This window comes from Urocitellus parryii, chromosome 9, assembly GCF_045843805.1.
Source record: "Urocitellus parryii isolate mUroPar1 chromosome 9, mUroPar1.hap1, whole genome shotgun sequence".
Classification (NCBI taxonomy): Eukaryota; Metazoa; Chordata; class Mammalia; order Rodentia; family Sciuridae; genus Urocitellus; species Urocitellus parryii.
The window spans coordinates 5,646,601-5,659,259 of record NC_135539.1 but is presented as its reverse complement, the minus strand read 5'-3'; the positions used below and the strand labels follow the sequence as shown (position 1 = coordinate 5,659,259).

Here is a 12,659-nt window from a genome sequence, read left to right as displayed (position 1 = left end):
AGGAGACTGAGGTTCAATGGAATTACACAAGCCTAGGAACCCTGAACACCCATGTTCTTCTCCAGAAGTTAGGAAACTGTGGCTCACTTGCTCTTTCCCCTTACCCACAACACCACCCTCCATCTTTGCAGAATACCCAGGGAATATGGGGATCCCAAAATCTCATTACAACCCACACACAATGTGGGTATTATGTTCACAGTCCCCTCTGGAGTTGGGGGGTCCTACTACTGGTCAGGTAGCCTGGTCTAGGTCCTCAAGACAGTGCACCTCAAGAGACACAGAATCTAAAAAACAAAGTACAAACTTTATTTGTTTCTTTACAAAGGCACAGTGGCCTCTTGGTTTTTCCCCCACTTTTTAACAAAATATAATAGCTTCTCCTTGGACACAAAGACCTCAAAATTGTTTAAAAAAAAACAAAAATAAAAACAAAACCTAAACCAAAATAAAACCAACAACAAACAAAACAGAGAGAGACAAAGACATTCTGGGGTTGAGGATGGGACCTGGAGGGAGAGGTGGGCTGGGGGATGGAGAGTCCTGGTGCTGAGATGGGGAGGGGGAAGGGAGAAGGGCAGCAGCAAACCCCAACCAAGAAGCTACACAGACCCTCGGGCCCCCAGAAAGCCCGACCCAGTCTGACCCCCAACCCATGTAAGTGCTTAAGGAAGAAATATGAAAACCAAACAGAGGGAAGGATTGAGACTGACAGGCTCTGGGGAGGGAGGAAATACCTTGGGGTTTTGTTTGATTTTCCCTGTTCTTAAAAACATGTTCAAATGAAAAAATGTTTTTTGGCGGAGAGAGGCCAGGCACCTCAGTGTCAGCGTCCCCCAGCCCCCAGGGCCGAGGCCCAACCCTGGGGTCCCAATGCTCCCACACGCTCTGCACCACCCCAGCCCTGGGACCTTGGCTTGGGTGGCGTCATTCAAAGGTTGATTTACAGTATTGAAAAAAGAGGTCATAAAAGAGACCCAAATGACATCATAATTTTGTAAAAATTTCTCACTCATTCACCCACATTTCTCCCTGTTGCTGCCCCGGCCCCCTCCAGCCCCCACAAGGGAGAGGAGGGCTGGGGGTGGTCAGGGAAGCTCCCCATCCCCTAATGGCTCCTCCCGGCTCTGGTCCATGGCATCACTGTCTGAGGCCTCCGAATCGGAGGCTGTGTCGGAGGTATGGGCCTCCGGGCAGCTGCGGACTGGCTTCACAATGACTGCTCGCCGCTGCTCCTCCTCCAGCTCCTGCCTCTCCTGGGTGCCCTCGATGTGCTGGATTGCCTGTGCAGAAACAGGCCACTGAAGAAGCTCTGCTGGAGATGCCAGCCAGCCAGGAGACAAGGGCAGACCTCAGCCAGCCATGACCTCCCCCAAAACACATACCCCAGAACTGTCCAGAAATAAACCTGGCAGAGGGGAGTGCTGCCAGAGTCCAGGAGGAACAAACTTTAGAAACCCCCACCTCCGTTAAGTTGAAGAACCCCTTCCCAGAACCCACAATCCCAGTGCTGCCCAGAAATGAGCATCTCTCACATATTTATGCATTCTAAAATCTGCCTGCTAGCTCATTGAAGGCCTTTGTTACTATTGCATTATTCAGTGTGCTGGGTTTATGGGCAACTAAAGGTCTGGGGGGACAGAAGGGTTTTTTCCTGTTTGGGCTTTTTTAGATTATTTCATTATTAATTAACTAATTTCCTTATGCTGCCCACAGACTTATAAAAGGTGTGAGGACAACCCACCCAGCCACTGCCACCACCACCTCTATCCCAAGTTCTAGGAAATGGAAGTGAGAGCAAGTTCTGGATCAACTCAAAAACTGCAGGAGCTTGGTAACCAGGAGGCTCTGAGCCCAAAGGAGCCTCTCTGCAAAACCCACGACAAGGAAAAGAACACAGTTCTTTTGCCAGGCCACTCTCCAGTTCTCTGTCCCCAGAGACACAGGGAGCAGACCTCCCCAGGGGCATCCAGACTTCACCCAACCCAAGCCCCTCTGGCTCCTCTTCCATTTTTTCTAACTCCCCTAAAAGTCTCTTCCCAGAGGTCCCCCCACAAGCTGCCCCTTCCCCAAGGCCAGGTACCTGCACAATGGTGTCCAGATTTTGCCGGGAAGTGGACACAGAGTTGATGACTGAGGAGGGGCCCATGGTGACAACATTGATGTGGTGGGAGTGGGGGGGGGCTGGTGCTGGCACAATCACTGTGGGGTGGTGTGTAGGGGCCGGAGGGGGCAAGAGCTGCAAAACAGAAGCCCTCAGTCTCTCCAAAGGCCCTTCCAGCCCATCACCCTCCCTTACTCATGGGGGGTCCTGTAGTTTGGGTCTTATTTGCCCCCCCCCCAAAGATCTATGTGGTCCCTGGCGTGGCACTACGGCAAGGTGGTGTGGGCTCTAGTGGGGGTTTATAAGTTACTGGGTAGGGGGGGATGCCCTTGAAGAAGAGAGTGGAACCCCAGGGCAGTTTTCAGGGGGCCCCTCCCAGAGCCTCCTGCTCACCTGGGTCCGCAGGTGCTGCTGTTCCCGCTCCAACTTCTCCTGGTGCAGCAGCCGCACCTGCTCCTGCTGCTGCTGCAGCTGCACCTGCTGGGCGATCACCTTGAGCTTTTCCGGGTACATGTGGGCCTCAAGCGAGCGCACCTGCAGGTGGAGCGCACAACAGTCAAGAGCAGGCCAAACCAGCAGCAAAGCAACCCATTCACTAAACCCTCAAGCCCAAGCACAGAGCATGCCCCAACCCAAAATCCTGGCCCTCCTCAGTGTGAAGACCAAAGTTCTCATCAGAGCCCACCAGGCCTCTTCCCCCTCCAACCCTTGGGCCTTCCCTCCACCTGGAGCACCCTTCTCCTTTCTGTGTCTGATTAGCTGGTTTCCATGTAGAACCCGGGAGTACCCCTGGAGAAGTAGGTCAATCCCCTCCTGATGGCACAGCTCTTCTCTCTTTTTTTTTTTTTCGGTTTTTTTTTTTTTCGGTCTGAACCCAGAGCTTTATATGCTAAACACATGTGCTGCCACTGATTTATACCCCAGCCCTCGGTTCCAGACTATGACTGATTCCCCTCGCCCCCACGCAAAAGGTGGCCCTGAAGGGTAGGGCCCTATCTGGCTGTTCTCCATTCCTAAGACTGGCACAAAGCAGGTGCGCCCGTAAATACCTGCTAAACGGAAGGCGCCAGGGCAGAAGAGACCACAGAATCCATCCTCCGCGCCCGCGGCACCGCGCCCGGCCGGCAGAGGGCACTGCCTCACCTGCTCCTCCAGCATCATGCGCACCGAGCGCTCCTTGTCCAGCTGCTGCCGCAGCTCAATCATCTCCCGCCGCAGGTCCTCCGCCTTCTCATCCTCCCAGATGTCCGGGGAGCCAATGCCCTCGTCCTTGTCCTCTGCCCGCCGCCGCTTCGGAGATGAGCCACTCAGCTCCTAGGGACCCCAAGGGGTTGGTGAGTGTGCTGACACCCCCATACCAGGAACACCACCATGGAGATGGGCTCCACTGCAAACCCCATGGAGCTGCCCAACAGAGATGGACCCACCTAGGGAGCCCATTTTGCAAATCCAACAACTGGCCAAATGCCTTCCAGAGTCCACTCCACCACACAAAACGGGAAACTGAGGCCCTGGCAGGAAGGCAAATGTGTGAAGTAGACAGGTTGGTGGACAAGATGGGACCTGCTGCTGCATCTGCATCCCAGGCCAGTGGCTGGGTCCAGGCCTGCCCATGCTGAGGTGAGGGAGCCAGGAGGAGGGTACTGAGGAAAGGAGGCCCCCTCTGGGTACCTGAATGAAGCGCTTGAGCTGTGTGTTCTGCTGCAGGAGCCTGGTCTTCTCCTGCTCCAGGGAGAAGATGTACTCTGCTGTCTGCTGGAGAATAGCTGCCTGAAGGCAAGAGGGAACAAAGTCGCTGTGGTATTTGCCCAAGCCCACTTCCCTTCCCAACCACAGCCTGCCACCGACTCCAGGAAGCCCTCCCTGCTCACCTTGCTGAGCTTCTCTCCATCTGTGTGGGGGATGAGGGTCTTGAGGGACTGGAAGCCTGCGTTGATGCTCTGCATGCGCCTCCGCTCGTTGCTGTTGGCAATCTCTCGCCGAATTCGCCGCTCCTGGTCCCGCTGGGTCTCGGGGGTCAGTGGAATGTTGGCAAGGCTGCCAGGAAGGACGGGGACAGGTTCAGGCTAGGTGCAGTATGAACCCCACCCCCAGTGGACCTATCTTCAAATTCATCTCCTGAGGGCCCTGGGTGTAACCTGCATCTCTGCCCTGCTGCAAAAAGAGGCCAGATCACACAGATGCCTACCCGCCAGCAGATCACCTAAGATGACAGAGAGGTGCTCCCTGGACAGCTGGCTTCAGGCAAGGGCAGCCTGCTCCAAACCTAACCCTTCCCTGGCTTTCTTCCTGGAAAGAGGTGTCCTCCAGATCACAGGCTCCCAGACACGTCTGGGTATCAGAAACACCCAGGAATCTGTAATCCCACACCTGTAATTACACACCTGTAATCCCAGCTATTCCAGAGGCTGAGGCAAGAAGATCACAAGTTTAAGGCCAGCCAAGGCAACTTAGCCAGATGCTGTCTCAAAATCAAATTTAAAAAAAGGGCTACATAGAGATGTAGCTCAATGGTAGAGTGCTCGCCAAGCCTTGTGCTCGAGCAGCAACACACACACACACACACACACACAACTACACAGGAGTTTATATACTACAGACCCCAGATGCCAGCTCCAGTATCCAGCTAGGTCTGGGTGAGGCCCTGTAGCCTCCATGGCTGTTCCCTGTGATTGTGAGCAGGTGGACCCCAGGCCACAATCAGAGATACTCCTGGGACATGTCTGAGCTCCAGGCCGTGCATCTGGACCATCTCCTTCAGACTCAGCCTTTGCCATCCCAGGACTGAGAAAATGTTCCTCCTCCTCCCTTCCTACCCCTACAGCCGTGTCTCCAGCTACACTCCCCTAGCACCCCAGTCCAGCCCCAGCCCCGCAGACTAAGACTTCACAAAAGATAAGATGGGTACCACTCATTCCACAGAGGGGACACCAAGCCGACAATCCCTAGGACAGTTCTCCGCAGAGCCCACCTACTCCAAAAGGCAGGCCCACTCTGTGCCAGAGAAGTGAGACTCCCCACAGGCTGTGGGCCACGTTACTGCCTGGTGCAGGAGCAGTAGCCAGTGGGGTGAGAGAGAAGGCAGCCAGGAAGGGGGCGAGGCTGGCGCAATGGAGGAGGCAAGGCAGCAGGGGAGCCTGTGGGCCTGCGCCACTGCTCCCAAGGGGTGGGCCTGTGTGTGGCCTGGAGGAGGCATGCCCCACTTCCCGGCCCTCCCCTGCAACTCCCCCACCCCGCCCCGGCCTGATGGCTTCCAGATGCTGGGCTCCTAGCAGAGGCCGCCAGCCCCACCCAAAGCCACAGCCTGGCCTCTTCCTGAGGGGCCCTCCCAGGGTGACCTGTTTCAGGTCTTAGCCAAGGAAGCTTGTGCTCCTGGGACGGGAATAGGGAAAGGTCTCTGTGCAGCACTCATCAAGGTCAAGGAGGAGCCTGGTCTAACTCCTTTGCTGTGACTTGGCCTTTGTCCTTATCCCCAAAAGAAAAGGAGCTACACAGCAGCCCAGGGGAGAACACAGAGGAACAGACGGAGCCTGTTCTGCCCCACCCAACCTGCCCCTTTTGTCCCACCTCAGCTCCCTGAGGGCCTCTGGACACATCCCTCCCCTTCCTAGGCCTCAGCTTCCTCTCCCAACAGAGGGTGGCCAGCTAGGAGTTAGCTCCCCATCAGCTGCTGCTGGATCTGGGGGCAAATCAGCCCCTTCCTGCTTCTCCAAGCCAAGGCCCCAGACATCAATGCCCAAAGGCCAGGGCTGAGACCCACCCAGAGCCCCAGGGTGCAGACCCTTCACAGGGCCTGGGAATGTCTGCACTAGGAAGGGAACCACATCCCTCCCTTTACAGATGACGTTCCCCTTCACTCAGGGTCCAGAGTCTGGAAAGCCACAGTTCTAGGTCAGACAGCTGAACATCCATCTCCCTGTCTTCAGGCCAGTGCCTCCCTTTTTCTCAATTTTCTGCCCCATAATAGGAGTGACAGGGTGTCTGCAAAAAGAAAAAGAGCAGGGCAGAAGCTGAGGCTCAACTGCCCTCAGAGCCTGGCCCCTGGAGGGCTTAGAATAGAGGAATGAGTAAAATATGTTCTGTATTCTTCATGTAATGTGCTGGACACACTTTGCTAGCATTTCTTCATTGAATTGTCACAGTTTTCCAGAGTCAGGTGGCCTGATGGTTCCCATATAAAGAGGAAGACACAGAGTCTTGGAAAGGGACAAGTTACTGCAAGTGGTGGAGCTGGGACCCCAAGCAGGTATGGAGCCATGGGGCAGAACAGGCTCTGCATTATCCCCACTGACCAACAGGGAGCAGTCATCCATGTAGAGGGCTACGCGCTGGATATGCCCACGATCAAACAGCCAGACCAAGGCACAGCAGGCTCCTGCAGACACCCCACCAGCTGCTGGTACCCTCTATGGACTGTTCACACCCAGCCCAGGGCAGCTCAGCAAAAGGGGTGTAGCTGCAAGAACAGTGCTTGTGTTCCTGCCCTCCCCCAATGAGGGGCCAGGCCCACAAGAAGTGACTTGCCCAAGGTGGCACCTGGCAGAGGATGAAGCAGGGTGCAGTGGAATGTATGTTCCTGCAACTCCCTGCCCAAGTCCCACCATGAAACTCAGCCAAGGGAGCTGACCCTCAGCCTCTCTATACCACCCCCACAGGATGCCTCCTAACTGGGGAGCTCAAAGGAACCCATAGAGCCCTGGTCCTGAAAGGCCCAACCCCAAAATTCCAGAAGAAAGAGACCCTGAGAGCCGTGGCCCATGTCAGCCCCTCCTCTGCTCCAGAAGCTGCCAGCCCAGCTCCTCCAAATGTCCCATTCTGCCCACTCCCTCCAAACCCATCAGTCCAGCCCCCTGACTTGGGAACCAGCTGCTTAACTCCAAGAAAAGAGACTTCCCCTCAGCTACGGCTCTTCATGTAGACCTGAATTTGCCACCAAGACTCTCAATTATAACTCATCTGAACAGCACCACAAGAACCAGCTTAGAATTGTTTAATGGACTACTTGCTAACCAGAAGTTCTGATTCGTGCGGTGTTATCTAACCAGGAATGCTGACTGGTGGAATGCTGACCCATCAGGGCTTCTAAATGCTGACCAACCCAAGGTTCCTACTGATGAAAGATGGTTAACTGTCATTTCCAGGAGATATGTACTGCATAAAGTGGATCTTCCTAAAACTGCCTGAAAGTTCCTTACAGCTTTTTCTGTGTGTTACAGAAGTAAGCTCCATTCATAGTAACCAACCATATGGTAAAAGTCCCACTACCGGGTAGGGTTGAGGCTCAGGGGCAGAGCACTTGCCCAGCATGTGTGAAGCACTAGGTTTGATCCTCAGCACCCACATATAAATAAATAAAAAATAAAAGTACATCAACAGCTAAAAAATATATTAAAAAAAAAAAGTCCCACTACCTTCCCCAACTTCTACTCCTCCAGGTGGGCAGAGAGGCCACTGGCAGCAGGTAGCTCTGGCTTCTTCTCCCCCTCACCTCACTGTCCTCTGAAAGCCAGTCTGCTGGGGCTGACCAGGGAATAAGGCAGGACACTGGGCAGCCAAAGAGTCAAGGTGTAAAATTTGGGCAGCAGGCTTGGGTGTCAAGGGCTGCTATCCCTCCTACAACAGTACCCTTAGAGATCTGGGAAGACGGGCAGCAACCCAACCAGATGTTCAGGGACAATGGTATACTCCGCACACCTAGGTCCCTGACCAGTACGTGCTCCTCCTGCCCAGCCTAAGACCAAGTATCTCCTATCCCCTCAACCTGACTGCCCAGTTCCTACCTCCAACTGGTCACTGAGAACTTCATTTCAAAATCCCCTCAACTCATACATCCCAGAGTCACTTAAACATCCACACAAAGGTGAGGAAGTCCACACAAAAAACAGGAAGAGGGGGCGAACCTGCCCACCAAGGATGCCCAAGGCACTCTTACTTCTCTGTCTGCACAGGTCCCACTGCCTCTAGCCATACACCCCTCTCCAACCTACCACAGCCAGTCCGCCACCCTCCTGGGTTCCAGAACACAGGATGCCCAAGCTGCTCCAGGCAGACATTCTGCCCCCACCTCATCTCCCTCCAGCTCCTCCAGCCCATCAGAGGGAACCCTGCATTGGGTTCAAGTGTCAACTTCAGCCTAGCCACCTGCTGGCTGTGGAACCACAAGCTGTGCCACTGTGTCTCTCATACAGCCTCTGTCTACCCCACCTGTAAAACGTGGAAATACTGCCTCATTTCACAGGGTCATGGTAAAATGTAAACGAGAGAGAGCTGGGCATGGTGGCACACGCCTGGAATCCCAGCAACTGGCGAGGCTGGGGCAGGAGGATCGCCAAGTTCAAAGCCAGCCTCAGCAACTCAGAGAGGCCCTCAGCAACTTAGTGAGACCCTGTCTCAAAAAATAAAAAGGGCCGGGGATGTGGCTCAGTGGTTAGGCACCCAATCCCCAGTACCAAAAAAAAAAAAAAAAGAAGAAGATAGAGAGAAGTATGGTGGCAGACGCCTGTAATCCCAGCAATTCAGGAGGCTGAGGCAGAAGAATTGCAGGTAACTTAGCAAGATGTTTCTCAAGAGATCAGGGTGCTGATCAGTGGTAGACCCCGGGGTTCAATCCCCAGAATGAATGAATAAATAAATAAATGAGAGAGAACATAATAGGAGGATAACAGGATTCCCTGTTTCCCAGGGTTTGCACCCAGGTGTCCAGAACATCCCGTGGCTCTCTCAGGGGCCAAAGGACCCTTTAGCACCAGTGGTCAGGTCTTATTCACTGCTGTATCCTCGGATCCAGCATCTAGCTGGGGTTTCTAAATATAGGATCAGGGACTCCATAATCCAAAGCCTTTAATTTTCTCTAACTCCCTGCCCCTCCTCTTTTTTTTTTTTTAATTAGGAGCATTTACTTTGTTTATTTATTTATTTTTATGTGGTGCTGAGGATTGAAGCCAGTGCCTCACACATGCTAGCAAGTGCTCTGCCACCAAGCCACAATCCCAGCCTTCTAACTCCCTTTTTACCGGCACTTTTTTAAAGAGCTTACAAAGATAAGGCCACCTGCTCTTCAGAGTCTGAATGACACTGTAACAGCTTCCAGACACTTTCTCAGAGGTGTTGCCTTTTTCCAAGGCTGAGGACCATTAGACAACAGGTCCAAAACCTCCAGGCAGCACTGTACCCTACAACCCTCTCTCTCCGTTTGGCCTGGGAGACAGAGGAGAGGGGCAGGGAAGGCTCAGCTAGAAAAGAGATGAAGTGAAGTCCTCCAGCCTGAGACAACCCAGAGAAGCAAATTCACCCAGCCAGAAGGTCAGTATTCCCATGTCACCCTGTGGCCCCAGGTGAAAATGAACAAACCTTAAAGGCCTTGACTCTTGGCCCAGTGCACAGCTGGTAACTGCCTAGAAGAGGGTCAGGCTGAGGACTTGTGCAGCAGGAGGCAGGCCCTGCTACCTCAAGCACTGGGTCTGCCAAGGCTCATACCTCCTGGTGGTCTGCTGGCCTCCTTCAAAGGGGGACTTGGGACAGAGATGGAGTGAAGCCAGAGTCTTAATAGGCCTCAGAAGTCTCAACCAAAGCCCAAGCATGGCAGTCAGAGGGTCTCACTGCCCAAGACTGCACAGGTCAGAGGCCGAAGGAGTCCTCTCAATAGTTTGGAATTCAATCCCACCTCCACTGCCCAGCCCAGCTACCAATAGCAAGTGGAAGGGCAGGCCTCTGGGATCGGTGTTGCAGACCCACCTCCACCACTTGGTCTAGCCAGCCTCCGTGTCCTCATCTTTACAAAGGAATCAGAAGACAAGGAGTCTCTGAGGAAGACTATGACAACTCAATGAGAAAACCCTAGCAAAGCGACTTATTACTGCTGGACCTTTTCTAAGGCCACCCTTCAAGGTGGCCCTGCCAGCTACCAGACCCATTAACTGGTATTGACTGTGAACTTGAGAAAGATGAGAGGCCTGAGGCGGGGCGTGTGCCTGTGCAGTGGAGTCCACCGGCCTGGGATACACCATGTGGGCTCCTCCTCCCTAACACCCGGCCCCGCCTGCCCGGGCGGCAGAGCACGTGGCTCCAGCTTTGGGGAGCCATTTCGCTTCTGGAGCAGCACGGCAAGAAAAAGACTGCAGGTCCCAAACTTGTGCGCACTGGAGAAACTCCCCATCTCTGCGCGCACCCCTGGCTGGCCACTCGGGGTCGACAATAAGCAGATGCCCGGGCCCGGCCATCAGAATTACAGGCTTGTGCATTCTAACGTATCCAGGGTGATTCCACTACTAGTGGCCAGCGAATCCATCACCCTTGGTAAAGGATAGATCTGGGGCAACCCAGAGCTAAGCTTGCAAAGCGACTACTATGGAAGGCTGAGGACCCTGGGCCATCCACTCGGCTGCGACCAGACGAGCGATTTTGGTTTACGGCTGAGGGAAGGATCCGGGGATGGGAAAGTTCACGTGCGGAGAGGGGCGGCCTTGCGCAGCCAAGGCCACCCTCAGGTGCCGCGTACCTAAAAGGCCTCCCCACCTGGCCTGCCTTGCCCCCACTGTAAGCAGAGGCTGAGCTTTGTGCGGGGAAAGCGTGGCCTGAGAGTGCCTACAAGTCCCACAATGCCGCAACAGCCGCGCGCGGAGAACTACAGCTCCCGCGAGGCCACGCGCGCACAGGCCCGCCTACTCCAAGAGGGCTGCAGAGTCACGTCCAGGCCTCGCTAGTAAACAGCGCCCGGGCGCGGGCGGGCAAGCGAGCGACCCAGCAGTAACCAAGATGTCCAGGGCCGCGGCGCTCCTGCCCGCCGCGCTGCCCCTCTGGGCCCGCCCATCCCCGCAGCCCCACACAAGCATGCCCCCGACCCCGAAGCAACTCCGCTCTCTGCAAACACGCACACCACCCGGCTCCCCGCCCCCCCCCGCGTCCGGATCCGCGGCATGGCTGCATTGTAGCTGCCCTCGCCGGGGCTCCACGCGCGCCTGGGACCCCTCCAGTTCCCTTGGAGGGGGGCTCTGAGAGCACAAGGAAGCAGGGAAAGGAAGGAAGCAGCAGCGAGAAGGGGGGAGGAAGCGAGGGGGTAAAGACACCAGCACCAAGCATGGCCGGGACTGCTGCAGAACCACGTGGGTCTGTTTGCAATTTACAAACGTCGCGACTCGCCCGCCTGCAGCGGACAAAAGTGGCTGGGGCCGCTCGGGGTCCCCACGTTCTGAGAAAGGAAGGTCCCCAGGCGGCTCAAGCACGGGGGACTGGGCTGCAGCCACCCCGGTGGCTAAGAAAAGAGAGCAGGGTCGGCAGCGCGGGCCATGCGTGCGCACACGCGCGCCCGCCCGGGCGGGCTGGCCAGGGGCTGCAATGGTAGGAAGGGGTGGGGGTAGGAGGAGTACACACCTACAGAGTCCTCCTATCACTTCTTTCTCTGTTTTCCTGAAATGTTGCAAAGAGGGCACCTTCTGAGTGGGCACCATGAAATACTCCATAGCGATCGGCCCCCCTCCTCTGCACGAGCTGGGTCCCGCGGTCCGCCGGAGAATGCAAGATGGAAATCCGAATCAAAGGGCAGCGCCGGACGGAGGTGCAGAATCGGCCGGTCCCAGATGCTGGCGGCGGCGGCGGCAGCGAGGGGAGGGAGGCGGGCGGGAGGGGCGGGAGGGAGGTCTCTCCGGCCTGCCTCCCCGGGCGTGTGTATGTGTGTGTGTGTTTGCAGCTGATCAGATGTCTGTTTCAAGGCGGGAAACAGCTGGTGAAAACTCAGCACTCCCCCGGCCTCCTTCCGCGGAGTAAGGAATTGCATGTAAACAAAGGACTATTTGCAGAGTCCCCCGGGCGGCGCAAGGCAGAGGCGAGAGGGGCATGGGCCCCGGGGGGCCGCCTGCAACCAGTGTCTGCAGACCTCCCCGACGGTGCAGGGGGCCCAGGACTGCGGACCGGCTGGGGAAACGCGGCGTGAATTGAGCGAGCTGCGGCCCAGCTACATGCGCCACTATGGGTGATGAGGTCCATCAGCTGACAGGTTGGCAAGCATTGCAAAAAAAAAAAAGAGGCCAGCCTCTGTGAGGGAGCCCAGTCTTTGCCGCTCGGGGTCCGCTGGGGACTGCCCAATGCAGGGTCTACTACGCTCACCAGGCCCCTGGGTCGGGATGGGGGACGCGATTGGGTTCCGCTTGCAGCGGCAGTGGGAAGGCGGCCTGGGATGCGTGCTTGGGCTTTCGCTTTTTCACGATTGCAACTACACGGAGTGGAGCCACTCTGGCGCGCTCCCTCCGAGCCGACCCAGGGCCCCCTGGAAACTTGCGTCACAGCCACCTCTTCCCACTTGTAACTTGGGGCTGACTCAGGAGGCCGACTAGCCTCCCCCCTCCGTCCCTGCCCTACTGGCTGCCCGGACAGCTCCAGAGCCTAGGAATCCCGGAGTCAGGGAGGGGACCGCGAAGGCAGCGAGCTGGGCACCTGGGATGCTGCAGCTGCCCTGGGAAGCCTGGGGGCCAGGGAGCGGGGGCAGAACGGCGGCGGCGCCTTGGGACAGGCAGCCAGCGCAGCCCGGAGGTCTGATCATTGCTGCCGGGTCTCCCCCCAC

At 56.1% G+C, this 12,659-nt stretch overlaps 1 protein-coding gene across 2 annotated transcripts; it reads right to left on the bottom strand.

The window, feature by feature from the left end:
- Positions 1 to 288: 288 nt before the first annotated feature.
- On the bottom strand, positions 289 to 11,754 carry Tfap4 (transcription factor AP-4). 2 transcript variants are annotated; one of them, XM_026385444.2, is made up of 7 exons: positions 11,474 to 11,754; positions 3,976 to 4,141; positions 3,776 to 3,874; positions 3,248 to 3,418; positions 2,498 to 2,638; positions 2,084 to 2,239; positions 289 to 1,283 (listed from the first exon to the last, which is right to left on the bottom strand). In XM_026385444.2, the coding sequence occupies exons 1-7, from the start codon at positions 11,560 to 11,562 to the stop codon at positions 1,089 to 1,091; spliced, it is 1,017 nt and encodes a 338-aa protein (XP_026241229.1). In that variant the 5' UTR covers positions 11,563 to 11,754; the 3' UTR covers positions 289 to 1,088. The 2 variants fall into 2 exon arrangements, with proteins under 2 accessions (XP_026241229.1, XP_026241230.1); XM_026385445.2 differs by having other exon boundaries at positions 289 to 1,274.
- Between the last annotated feature and the right edge of the window lie 905 nt (positions 11,755 to 12,659).

What these genes read in the sequence shown, in the direction of transcription:
- Tfap4 (XM_026385444.2), bottom strand. Translation starts at nt 11,562, where the DNA reads ATGGAGTATTTCATGGTGCCCACTCAGAAGGTGCCCTCTTTGCAACAT. An exon ending in GTGATAGGAGGACTCTGTAG is followed by an intron (nt 4,142 to 11,473) that starts GTGTGTACTCCT and finishes CCTTCCTGGCAG; the next exon opens with CCTTGCCAACATTCCACTGA. An exon ending in AGCTCAAGCGCTTCATTCAG is followed by an intron (nt 3,419 to 3,775) that starts GTACCCAGAGGG and finishes TGGGGTCCCTAG; the next exon opens with GAGCTGAGTGGCTCATCTCC.